This window comes from Catharus ustulatus, chromosome 9, assembly GCF_009819885.2.
Source record: "Catharus ustulatus isolate bCatUst1 chromosome 9, bCatUst1.pri.v2, whole genome shotgun sequence".
NCBI lineage: Eukaryota > Metazoa > Chordata > Aves > Passeriformes > Turdidae > Catharus > Catharus ustulatus.
The window spans coordinates 12,985,336-12,995,201 of NC_046229.1; the positions used below are offsets into that span (position 1 = coordinate 12,985,336).

Here is a 9,866-nt window from a genome sequence, read left to right on the forward strand (position 1 = left end):
TCTCCATGTACCTCCCTGACACAGAGGAAGTAGCAGACACTTAGGGGCTGGCACATCCAGTCCATCATCACAAGCCTGTGTGTTCCTGGCTGCTGTTGGTAGCTGTGACACAGCTCCTTGTCATCCCTAGAGGTGGGTCAAGAGTCTCAGAGTGGCAGTGGCTGTGCACAGATGTGACCACTACAGAGTGGCAGGAAAGGACTCGGGGAGCTTGCAAGTGTCCAGCTTACCTGTGATGCCAAGATGTTGGATGCTGGAGCTTTCTGGCTTCTGATTAGCACCAAAACCCTGTTGAGGACAGTTCTGTGGTGCTTGGGGGTACATCGTGGGATAAAAAGCAGGTGCCTGAATACATATCAGGAATGCAATTTACACAAGGTACTTATAGTGAGCATCTAACTGAGAACTAACCTTTCTGCCCACCTTTTTCTTCAAAGGTAGTAAGCCTTTACAGTGAAGAGTTCATTTTCCTTTAGATGTCATCTTGGGAGGTTCTTATCTAGAAAATGTTGTATACTCTGCATCTTGTTAAATATTGAATATAGTTTGTGAGAATTTTCCTAATAGCTGAACTCTTCCACATTAGGAATGTGGATGTATCTTTACAAATCATCTTTAACAAGTTTCACTTTAAACAGGATGTTTAAAGCCATGCTTTCAGCTTATTCAATCTCAAAGAATGACCCCACTGGTTCCAAGATCATTTAAAGCATAATAATCTATGTTACATCTATATATTGCTATATCCATATACTTTTTGTGTCCATACATAAAACACTGGTATAGCAATATATTTTTACATACTAGAAAACCCATGATGACTCCAGGAGCATTAATGGTGCAACTTCTGTGCCTGTCTGGATTCACCTTTTGTAATTAAACATTTGGCTTCTGGTTTTTGGTTTGTTTGCTTTTTCTCTCCTTCCCTTTTTGCATGCCGAGAGAAGTCAGTGGTAGAGGAATTTGTTCTCCCCTTCCAAATATTACTTGTTAGATCTTCAATCTGTAGTGCAAATCTTCTTCTCAGGGGAAGAACAGACCTTTCTCTCCTGATATTTTACTTCATCTGTTAGCACGAGAGGAATTGTTTTCTATTAAAAAAAGCTGAATATATTCAAGGGCTTCACCCAATTCCCATGTATCAATCCCTGAGCTAATCTGTGATCCCAAAGGCAATGATCAGCCATCTTCATGTGTAAAGATGTTATCACCTCAGGTGCTGATCTAACATCACCTGCTGATCACCTGCATCTAACTGTGGAAATCACCAGTTCTAATTCAGTCATACTCAGTTTCATAAAAACCTGAGGAAGGTGATTTGCCTGAAGTTCATCATACTTGGCTGTGTGGCCTCAGTGGCAGGAGAAGCTGCTCAGCATTTGTTTAGTTGAAAATTTTAATGGAGTTTTAACATAAAGTAATACTTCAATATGATTTTTTAAAGTCATTCTAAGATAGAGAATAATCTTTTACATAGTTAAATTACCTTGAGAGTTATTTTTGATGTTTCTGTGCTCAATTTTAATAGCCTAGAAGCACAGGTTTGTTTGCCTCATGCAGGATATATGTATATTAAAAAAAAAAAAAAAGGCAAACTAGAAATAATTTTGTTGTCATAAACTGAACTGAATGATGCATAAACATCAGAATTACCTTTTTTTGTTATTGAAAACATGAGTAATCTTTGTAGTGAAATTGTAGCTAGACACTATTTTATGGGTTAAATGTGATACCCTGTAAACAGGAGCTCTCTGTATTATTTATGTGCTTTGATTTATGAATCTGGTTTTGGTTTTTCTTTCTTTAAAAATGTCTAAAAGTTCCTCTTTATTTCTATGTTAACCATAGAATTAAAACTGCCAATAATGAAAACCTTTTAGGGAGCCTGTAGTATAACACTGAATGCCCATGGTTTATACAATGTGCTTTGGCAACTGTCAGACTTATTTACCAGTGAAACTAAAACGGGTGGGAGAGTGTTACTATTTCCAGCTTCCTAAAGAATCGTATGGTGCAATCATTCTGTACTCTGTGTCCTGGCAATTATTATCTTTGAACAGCTTTGAGACTCATAAGATTTATTTAACTAGACAATACAAAAACTTAACTAGGCAAATTAAACACAAAAGTAAGCTGCCTTAATTTTATTAATTAAAAACTTATGAAGCTTGAAACTGTAGCTTTCAGATTTTAACAGTTACAAAGTCAAGTCTTATGACCTGGTGTATCTGTTCTGTTCACTTGTTGATTGTTACCCCTTTGTTTGAAGCAGATGCAGAAAAAGATTCATCTTTCAGTAAAACACCAGGAAAACTTCTTTAATTTGTTTTATCTTTACAAAAATGACATAAGCAAGCTCTTTAATGAACTTGCAAAAATTTTTTTTCAGCTTTCAGAGCACAGAGATATTCGTAGCACGTATGGTCTGGATTCCCTTTGCCACTGCCCCTTGTATGAAGAAGCCATGCACTTAGCAGAAGAAGGCAAAATTTATTCACGGGTGTTAAGGTATTGATTGATGTCTATTTAATTATTTCTAGGAAAAGCGAGAATTAAAGTTTAATATTCTGTCTAGAAATCACTTTTTAGAAGTTACTTGTACTAGGTATTTTTTTCTAGCAATTAGACTTAGGATATTCTTGTGCTGCTTTTTTTAATGGTCTTTGCAAACTTTTCTATTTTGCATAGGACTGAAATGTTTGAATGTCTAGGAGACAGTGACTTCCTTGCTAAGCTTCATTGTATTCGACAAGCTTTCCAGGTAAACAGTAAGGAGTGATTTGTGTGCCTTGTTAAGCCTAAACTAAAGTACATGGCATTGAAACTGACTGTTATTGTTTGTGCAAGCATTTTTATAATGTAATCTATATTTATGTGATTTCTTGTTGCTTTCACATTTTTGTCATTGTAAAATTAGATGTATTTGCAGAGGAGTACAGATTTTATGATTAGCTTTGGAACCTTTGCACCCAAGCCTTATTAGAAACTTGCTAACTACACTAGAGGTGATAATTACATGAAAATTGATTGAAATGTTTAAGGTTACTTGGTATAACCTGTGAATGAACCTTTCTCTATTTTCTGAACCCTTTTCTAGATAATTCTTTCAGAAACAGCAAACAGAATATTTCTTGCTGAAAGTGGAAGAAAAATTTTGTCTGCTTTAATTGTGAAAGCACGAAAGGTAAAAGCCTTTTTTTACCAATGTTTTGTTGTTTATGTAACTTCTACCTGAATTCACTGTCTGGGGAAAATCATTCATATCTCTTTTTACATTTGCTTGATACTCATTGCTTTTACTTTACAGAATCCAAAGAAATTTGAAGATGTCTTTGATGAAATGATATATTTTTTGGAACAAACAGATCACTGGGATAATACTGAAATGGAACTTGCTGCTAGAGGAGTGAGTTGCATTTCTGAGAAGTTCTTTTACCATTACTAATGCCATAGGAGCTAAAAATAAATTTTTACAGTTCAGAATTGTGGGAAAGGCACCTCTTTATTGTTTATATTGCTGATTTAGAGAAATGGCATTCGCCAGTTTAGTACCAGCAACCACACATTTTTTTAAATTTCTCCTTTACTGACAAAGTATTTTTAATATTCATTTAAAACAGTTGCAAATCTTCATGTTAATACAGCATTACAATATGGTGCATGCTGAATTCCACTGCTGAAAAAGAAACTAGGTTACTTAGATCATGTTCTCATTTAATATAGGTGAAAAATCTGAATTTTTATGATGTTGTTCTGGACTTCATATTAATGGATTCATTTGAAGATTTAGAAAATCCACCAATATCTATACAGAATGTAGTAAATAACCGCTGGTTAAATTCCTCTTTTAAAGAAACAGTAAGTACTCATGTGTAATTATCATACTAATTGATCTGTAGGACATTGCAAATGTACTGACTATGTACCTGAGATAGTTCTCAAAAGAATTTAACAGATGTATTATCAGGTTTTTCATAATAAGAATTTAAAAGTTACAAGTCTGGGCCCGAATCAGAGAATGATTGAATGCATTGGAGAAAATACTTCAACTTGTCTTTCCTTTCTCTGAGGAAGTGGAATTTTAGAAGGGATCTCTTTAGAATTTTGGAAGTTTCCGTTAGCCACATCTTAGACATCAGGTCCAGATTTTGGTTCATAGACCAGAGATTCAGCAATAAGGAACCGAGTTGCAAGGAAACAAAATTCAATTAATACAATTCAGGTATTCAGCTGTTGATTATAATGAATGATTTTTCATAGCTGCCTGTTTGTTTGCCAGATAGATCTCATCTCTCTGTTAGAGCCACAGGCTTCTGCCATGGTCAGCTGCTACAGAAACTACTGTCACTTCATTCATTTTTATCAGTAAACTGCAAGTTTTCCTTTTGTTTTTGTTTTTCAATTGGAATATTCCCTCTAGAGGAAAAAAAGAAAGATAATGTGTATATATTTTTGTAGTTATATGTAACATTGTGCTTTGTCTGTATTAAAGTCTCTTTGCAGTACTGAGGGGAGTCAGATGAGGATAGTTAAAGGCTAGGAGGGGAAAAAGCCCAGTACTGATGTTGGTATATTGTATTTCACAGGTCCTTATTTGGACAAAGCTCCATAGCTGAATCTGAAGCTATTGCAAGAATGTTTTTGCTGAAATGAAAAAGTCCTTTTCAATGTGTTCACATGCCACCTAATATCTAAAATAGTTACTAAAGTCTGAACACACACTTTAATATATGAGACTGGTCCTTACTTAAACCCAGTGAGTGTTGCTAACTGTGGTAGCTGTAAAATCAGTCAAGGATGCCAAATTACATTTGAATTTAACTAACAAAAATGTTGCAAAGATGGATCTGAAATAGCAAGTATGAACTACATATAAATTTGTTATTTATATCAGTTCCTGTTCTATGGTTTTAAACTTTGTGTTATCACAAGACTGAAACTGAAGAAAATACATGTCCTGGAAATACAGAATATAGAAATACAGTATTCTGCAAATGAGTTCCTTTGAGATGGAAAATTATTTGGGGCTTGCTTTATTTTTTCTTTTTACAATTAGGCTGTTGCTTCAAGTTGTTGGTCAGTACTGAAGCAAAAAAGACAGCAAATGAAGGTAAGTTGCCCTTGAAATTATATAGAACAAAGGTATTGATCATATCCTAAGAATTTGAAGTTCTTTTTGTAGCTTTGGCAAAATAAATGAGTGATCAACCCTTAGTCCTGTAGACTTGTTAATTTAGACAAGAGGTTTGCCAGTTGCAGAAGTTCAACTCCTGGGGCCCTAATACCTGTTTTTAGCAAAAAGTCTTAACTGGAAGATTTTCACTAGGTCAGGTTTTCAGACCTAGATCCAGTTGGTGGTGGTGTCAGTCACTTCTCTGACTTCCTGCCCCACACTCACTCACATCTCAGACTTCTGCACACCAAGGTCATGATTATTACATCTCACCTGCTTGAGCTGGGATTCTCAGCCCCCTCTCCCTGCATGACCCCACAGCCAAATCATTTCCATTCCTGCCCTGTTACCTGCCTGAAGCACCATGTTCCTCACCAGCACCGGGAATTCTGCTGCAGCCTCCTCTCAGCCCCTCTGCATCCTCACCTCTCTGTGCAGGGACTCAGTAGAACTCTGTACCACAGCTCCTTACCTTTGGAGGATTTTATTAGAACAAGGAGAAAAGTGTTAGGCTTTTATGAAGACTTAATGCTGAATAATAGAGCTGTATACTAAATTTACTGTGTAACTTTCATCTACAATTTTTACATCACTAGGTGCCTGATGGATTTTTTGCACATTTCTATGCTATATGTGAACATATCAGCCCTGTTTTGGCCTGGGGATTTTTGGGCCCTAGAAATTCCCTGTATGACCTATGCTGCTTCTTCAAGGTTTGCTACTTCTTTTTAATTACCACTTTTATAAATTAAAAAAAAAATCTTTCTGATTAAAATAAATTAAGATCCTATTTATTAGTGTACATTTGCATTTTCTAAGGTTACTAATAGTAAGAAACTATGAGAAATAAGTACTTTCATGTGACTGTTTTAAGCCTGGAACTGTTTTGCAAAGGATGTTTTAGCACACTACTGTCTCAGCACCAAAATAATACATAATTAGATGCTTTTAGGGAACATGTTACAGAAAGAGCTGTTAGCATTGCATACTTTTTTCCCTTCTTGTAACTGAAAACACGTTGTTCCTTTTTTTTCCCCCTACTAGGATCAAGTGCTTTTCTTCCTCAAAGACATTTTTGACTTTGAAAAGGTGAGGTACTCAAGTATGGAGAGCCTGGCTGAAGACCTGACGCAGCTGCTGATCCGGCACACGGAGCTGCTGCTGGCCTACCTTGGGGCAGACTCACTGCGCCACGTCGGCGCCTGCGTCAGTGGCCACGGGCCTGTCCTGACCGCTGGGCTCCTGGAAGCAAAAGTACAGTAAGCTTCAAACCCCTGGCAAATGTCAGGGAGTGCACACTGATGTGCTTTTTGCCACCCTTCTCTCTAGTGCTGAAGCTACTGTGGCTGTTACTGAGCAAGCATCTGGGAATGCATGGTGTTGCTAAGTATGGAAAAGGACTCAGGGAGGTTAAATGTACATCTGTGAAAAGAACTGGGGAGTGTATTGCTGTATATACCTAAATTAATTTTGCAGCCCAGCTGTCGCTGTATTTATATTTCATGTATCCCAAAGCTTTTTTCTGTAATATTCGGGTAAAGTTTATTTATGAAATACTGTACTTTTGCACAAATAATTCATAAGTGAAGCTGATGGAGTTGTTTCCTTTGAAAGCTTATAGTACAAAATGTTCATTGCAGAGTCTCCAAATCATTAGGTGTCTGGATCTAGAAGGTGTTTTGTCTGGGGTATCTGCAGTCTCTGATTCATGTGACACGTGCAATAAAGTAATCACACGCACAGAACTGAACATGTTGCCCCTGCCCCAGAATTCCATTTGTGTGGCTGTAAGCAGCCATTTTGTACTACAGTGTGATGGAGCAGTGCAGGAAATGTAAGCACCATTGGGGCAGGAATGACTGCCAGTATGCAATTTTTACTTTATTTTAGTTTAAAATATCTAAACATCACTAAGGTGTTTTAAAATACTTATTTATATTTGAAAAGCTATGCTAGCTTCACCAATTAATTTAAAACTTCCTTGTTCTAAAACCATTACTATTCAATGTGGTGGTAAATGAACCAATATTGTTCTCAGTTCATATGTAGCATTTCAAAATATATTTTTAAATATGTATTATAAGATTTATTAATCATGAAACAGAATTTAAGGCAGTGTTTTATAATTTGATAATTTGTGTCTTCCTCCCTTCTTTGTGGGAAGTCAGGTGTGTGTTTAAGAGGAGATTTAAGCAGTTGTGGCCATCTCTGTGCAGTGTAAAACTGTGGCTCAGGCCATGGAACCCTGAACTTCAGATAGCAGCACAGCACCTTCAGAAGGCATGAGGCACCTTGCAGCAATGGCTTTTCCTGTTCCAGAGGTGATAAATAACTATGAACTGTAATCTTTGAATTTCTGTCAACTGAAGCAGTGCTTCACATTTAGTCTCTAAAACTGCACTTACATGCCTTTGCCACACAAAGCCAGCCCACAAGAATCTATCCCATGTCAAGAAATACAGAGTAATTACAGAATAATTCTAAATATTCAGATACTCGAGCAGCATGTTGCTAAAATCTAGGATATCAAAACAAGCTTTGACTAGAAACATTTCAGCTTTCATGTCAGACACAACCCAAAAGGATGCTGTTCAAAAGGAGAGCCTGTGTAATTCATAGATTTTACTGAAGCCAGAATTTTGCTCCTTTGTTGTACTCATTTGATAAATACAAAAAATGATGAAAATGTGTCATGTTACTTGTGTGAAATGCCAACTGATAATAGTTTATTTAATGAAAAAGGGTATACTCTAGATGTAATAAAACAGAAATTCCAAATGCTATTTTTGGCCTATTTCCACCATTCAACTTGCTGAGTTTGGCACCATCCTCCATGCTGTATTTTTTTTTTCTCTGCAATCTGTCTTCAATACAGGCATATGAAGTTTTTTTCACCCACCACACTTAACTTTTGAGCAGATAAGTATGCTTAAGCTGTGTGTATTTTGGCAACTTACTAGTTATGAAAGAAATTTTATGGAATAATAAAGGTGTCTTGTTGGATTCAGAATCGATAGGAATAGCTGGAACTAGAAGGAACAGAGTAAGTGTTCTGCATATTCTACAGCAAATGTATGACCCGTACAGAGGAAAGTGTCTGCTGTGATTTGTCTCGTCTATTAAAATGGTATGAAGAAAATTATTCCTTACCATAATCACAGAGAAATAGAAATGCACTTCTTCACAGAATTAAAGGTACATTGAGATTTTTATATTATGTACAAAAAGCTCTTGAAGAAACAGAGTTGCAGATGAGATTATAAATGTTTCCAGACACTTGGAAAAAAATAAAACCTGGAAACATGGTCTTCTGTCAAAAATGAAAGGATTATTTTAAATAGAAGAATAAGAAAGGTCTAATCAAACACCAAACTGTTTAGAAAATGGGGAAGAACTTCATAATATCTGACTTAAGCATTTGTGTCCCTTTAAAACAGGAGCACTTCTGTGCGCTCATAGAGCTCTCAAAAGTCCACAGAATTGAAGTGGAAATGGAACTGATGCATTTGCCATCCAAAATAAGAAATACAGGATCTGGTTCTTTTAAGATGCCACCAACACTTGATTGAGAAATGGGAAAGAAACTGAAAAAGAAGGGTATAGAGAGACAGGGAAATGTGCAGGTCCAGGTGGGAAGGCTTTTGATCTCCTCTGAGTCTTTTTCAATCTTTTTCTAAAAACATTGATCTATGAGTATGTAACCAACTCCAGAGAGGTGCAAGTTTGAGTGGGAGATGGCTCTCCTGGCAGCACAGAACTGCAGTCACTTCTACAACCTGCCCCTTTAGCTGGACAGAACATTTGTTGATAACCAGCCGTGTGGCTGATGAATTTCAGAAGTGCACCATCTCTGCAAACACAAGTGCCAGAGCTGCACCATAGCAGTGATAGTATGATGCAGTTCTACTCTAGTTAATTCATAATCAGAATTTAGTTTATAGTGTCTAAATTTAGATAGTTTTGAATGATACTTTCCATGCTAATAAGAACAAACTAAATTTAAAAGTCATCCTCTTCTGCCATAACAGTACTCCTAAGATTAGAAATGTTGAATGCTTAGGGATTAGAAAGAATCAAATATTTATATAATTTGTAATTTAGTTGTAATTATAATCCTACTTTAAATGTGTTCTTAATGTCTTCCTTTTTGTAGTGTTTGGTTTCTATCAAAGTAAATGTGTCAAATCAAGTGTCAGTAAGAGTATTTGTGACCTTTCTATTGCCTAAATGAACTGCAGCTGTGTATATAAAATAAAATATTTCAGTGAAACAACTGTTGCTCATATAACTGTATCTGAAACTTGAATTTGCACAGTGCTTGAAATCTAATGCAAAATTATTTAATATGGGAGGAATTTTGATAACAGTCATCCTGAAATTGGAGTTTGCTGCCTGAAATCAACGAAGAACAACTATCACAGAATTTACTATATAAATGAAAAAAACATTGAATGGGAACAGCTTTTGGGATGTCCAGGTTCGTTGCATACAGCTCTGTGCCAAGCTGTTGTCTCTCTGCTGGGTTTTAGGAGGTGATTTTTTCAGGGTTACTTCCAAGCTTAACTGCTGTATTGAGCTCCAGTTGTGAATCAAGACCTCCTTTATCGAGTAATATAAATAATGAAATAGAGGACACACAGAGTCTAACCCCTAGTGCTGTAGAAGGGCCGTATGTCCGTGTTTTTATCTGTTT

The 9,866-nt window shown here is 36.3% G+C and overlaps 1 protein-coding gene across 1 annotated transcript in view; it reads left to right on the forward strand.

Annotated features, from left to right (window-relative positions):
* MIGA1 (mitoguardin 1) overlaps window positions 1-9,447 on the forward strand; it is a 35,710-nt gene extending 26,263 nt beyond the window's left edge. The window contains exons 9-16 of the mRNA XM_033067707.1: window positions 2,390-2,508; window positions 2,689-2,761; window positions 3,098-3,184; window positions 3,308-3,406; window positions 3,724-3,858; window positions 5,057-5,110; window positions 5,770-5,886; window positions 6,218-9,447. Coding sequence (XP_032923598.1) covers window positions 2,390-2,508; window positions 2,689-2,761; window positions 3,098-3,184; window positions 3,308-3,406; window positions 3,724-3,858; window positions 5,057-5,110; window positions 5,770-5,886; window positions 6,218-6,436 — 903 coding nt within the window. The 3' untranslated portion in view covers window positions 6,437-9,447. The remainder of the gene's footprint in view (window positions 1-2,389; window positions 2,509-2,688; window positions 2,762-3,097; window positions 3,185-3,307; window positions 3,407-3,723; window positions 3,859-5,056; window positions 5,111-5,769; window positions 5,887-6,217) is intronic.
* Window positions 9,448-9,866: the final 419 nt, after the last annotated feature.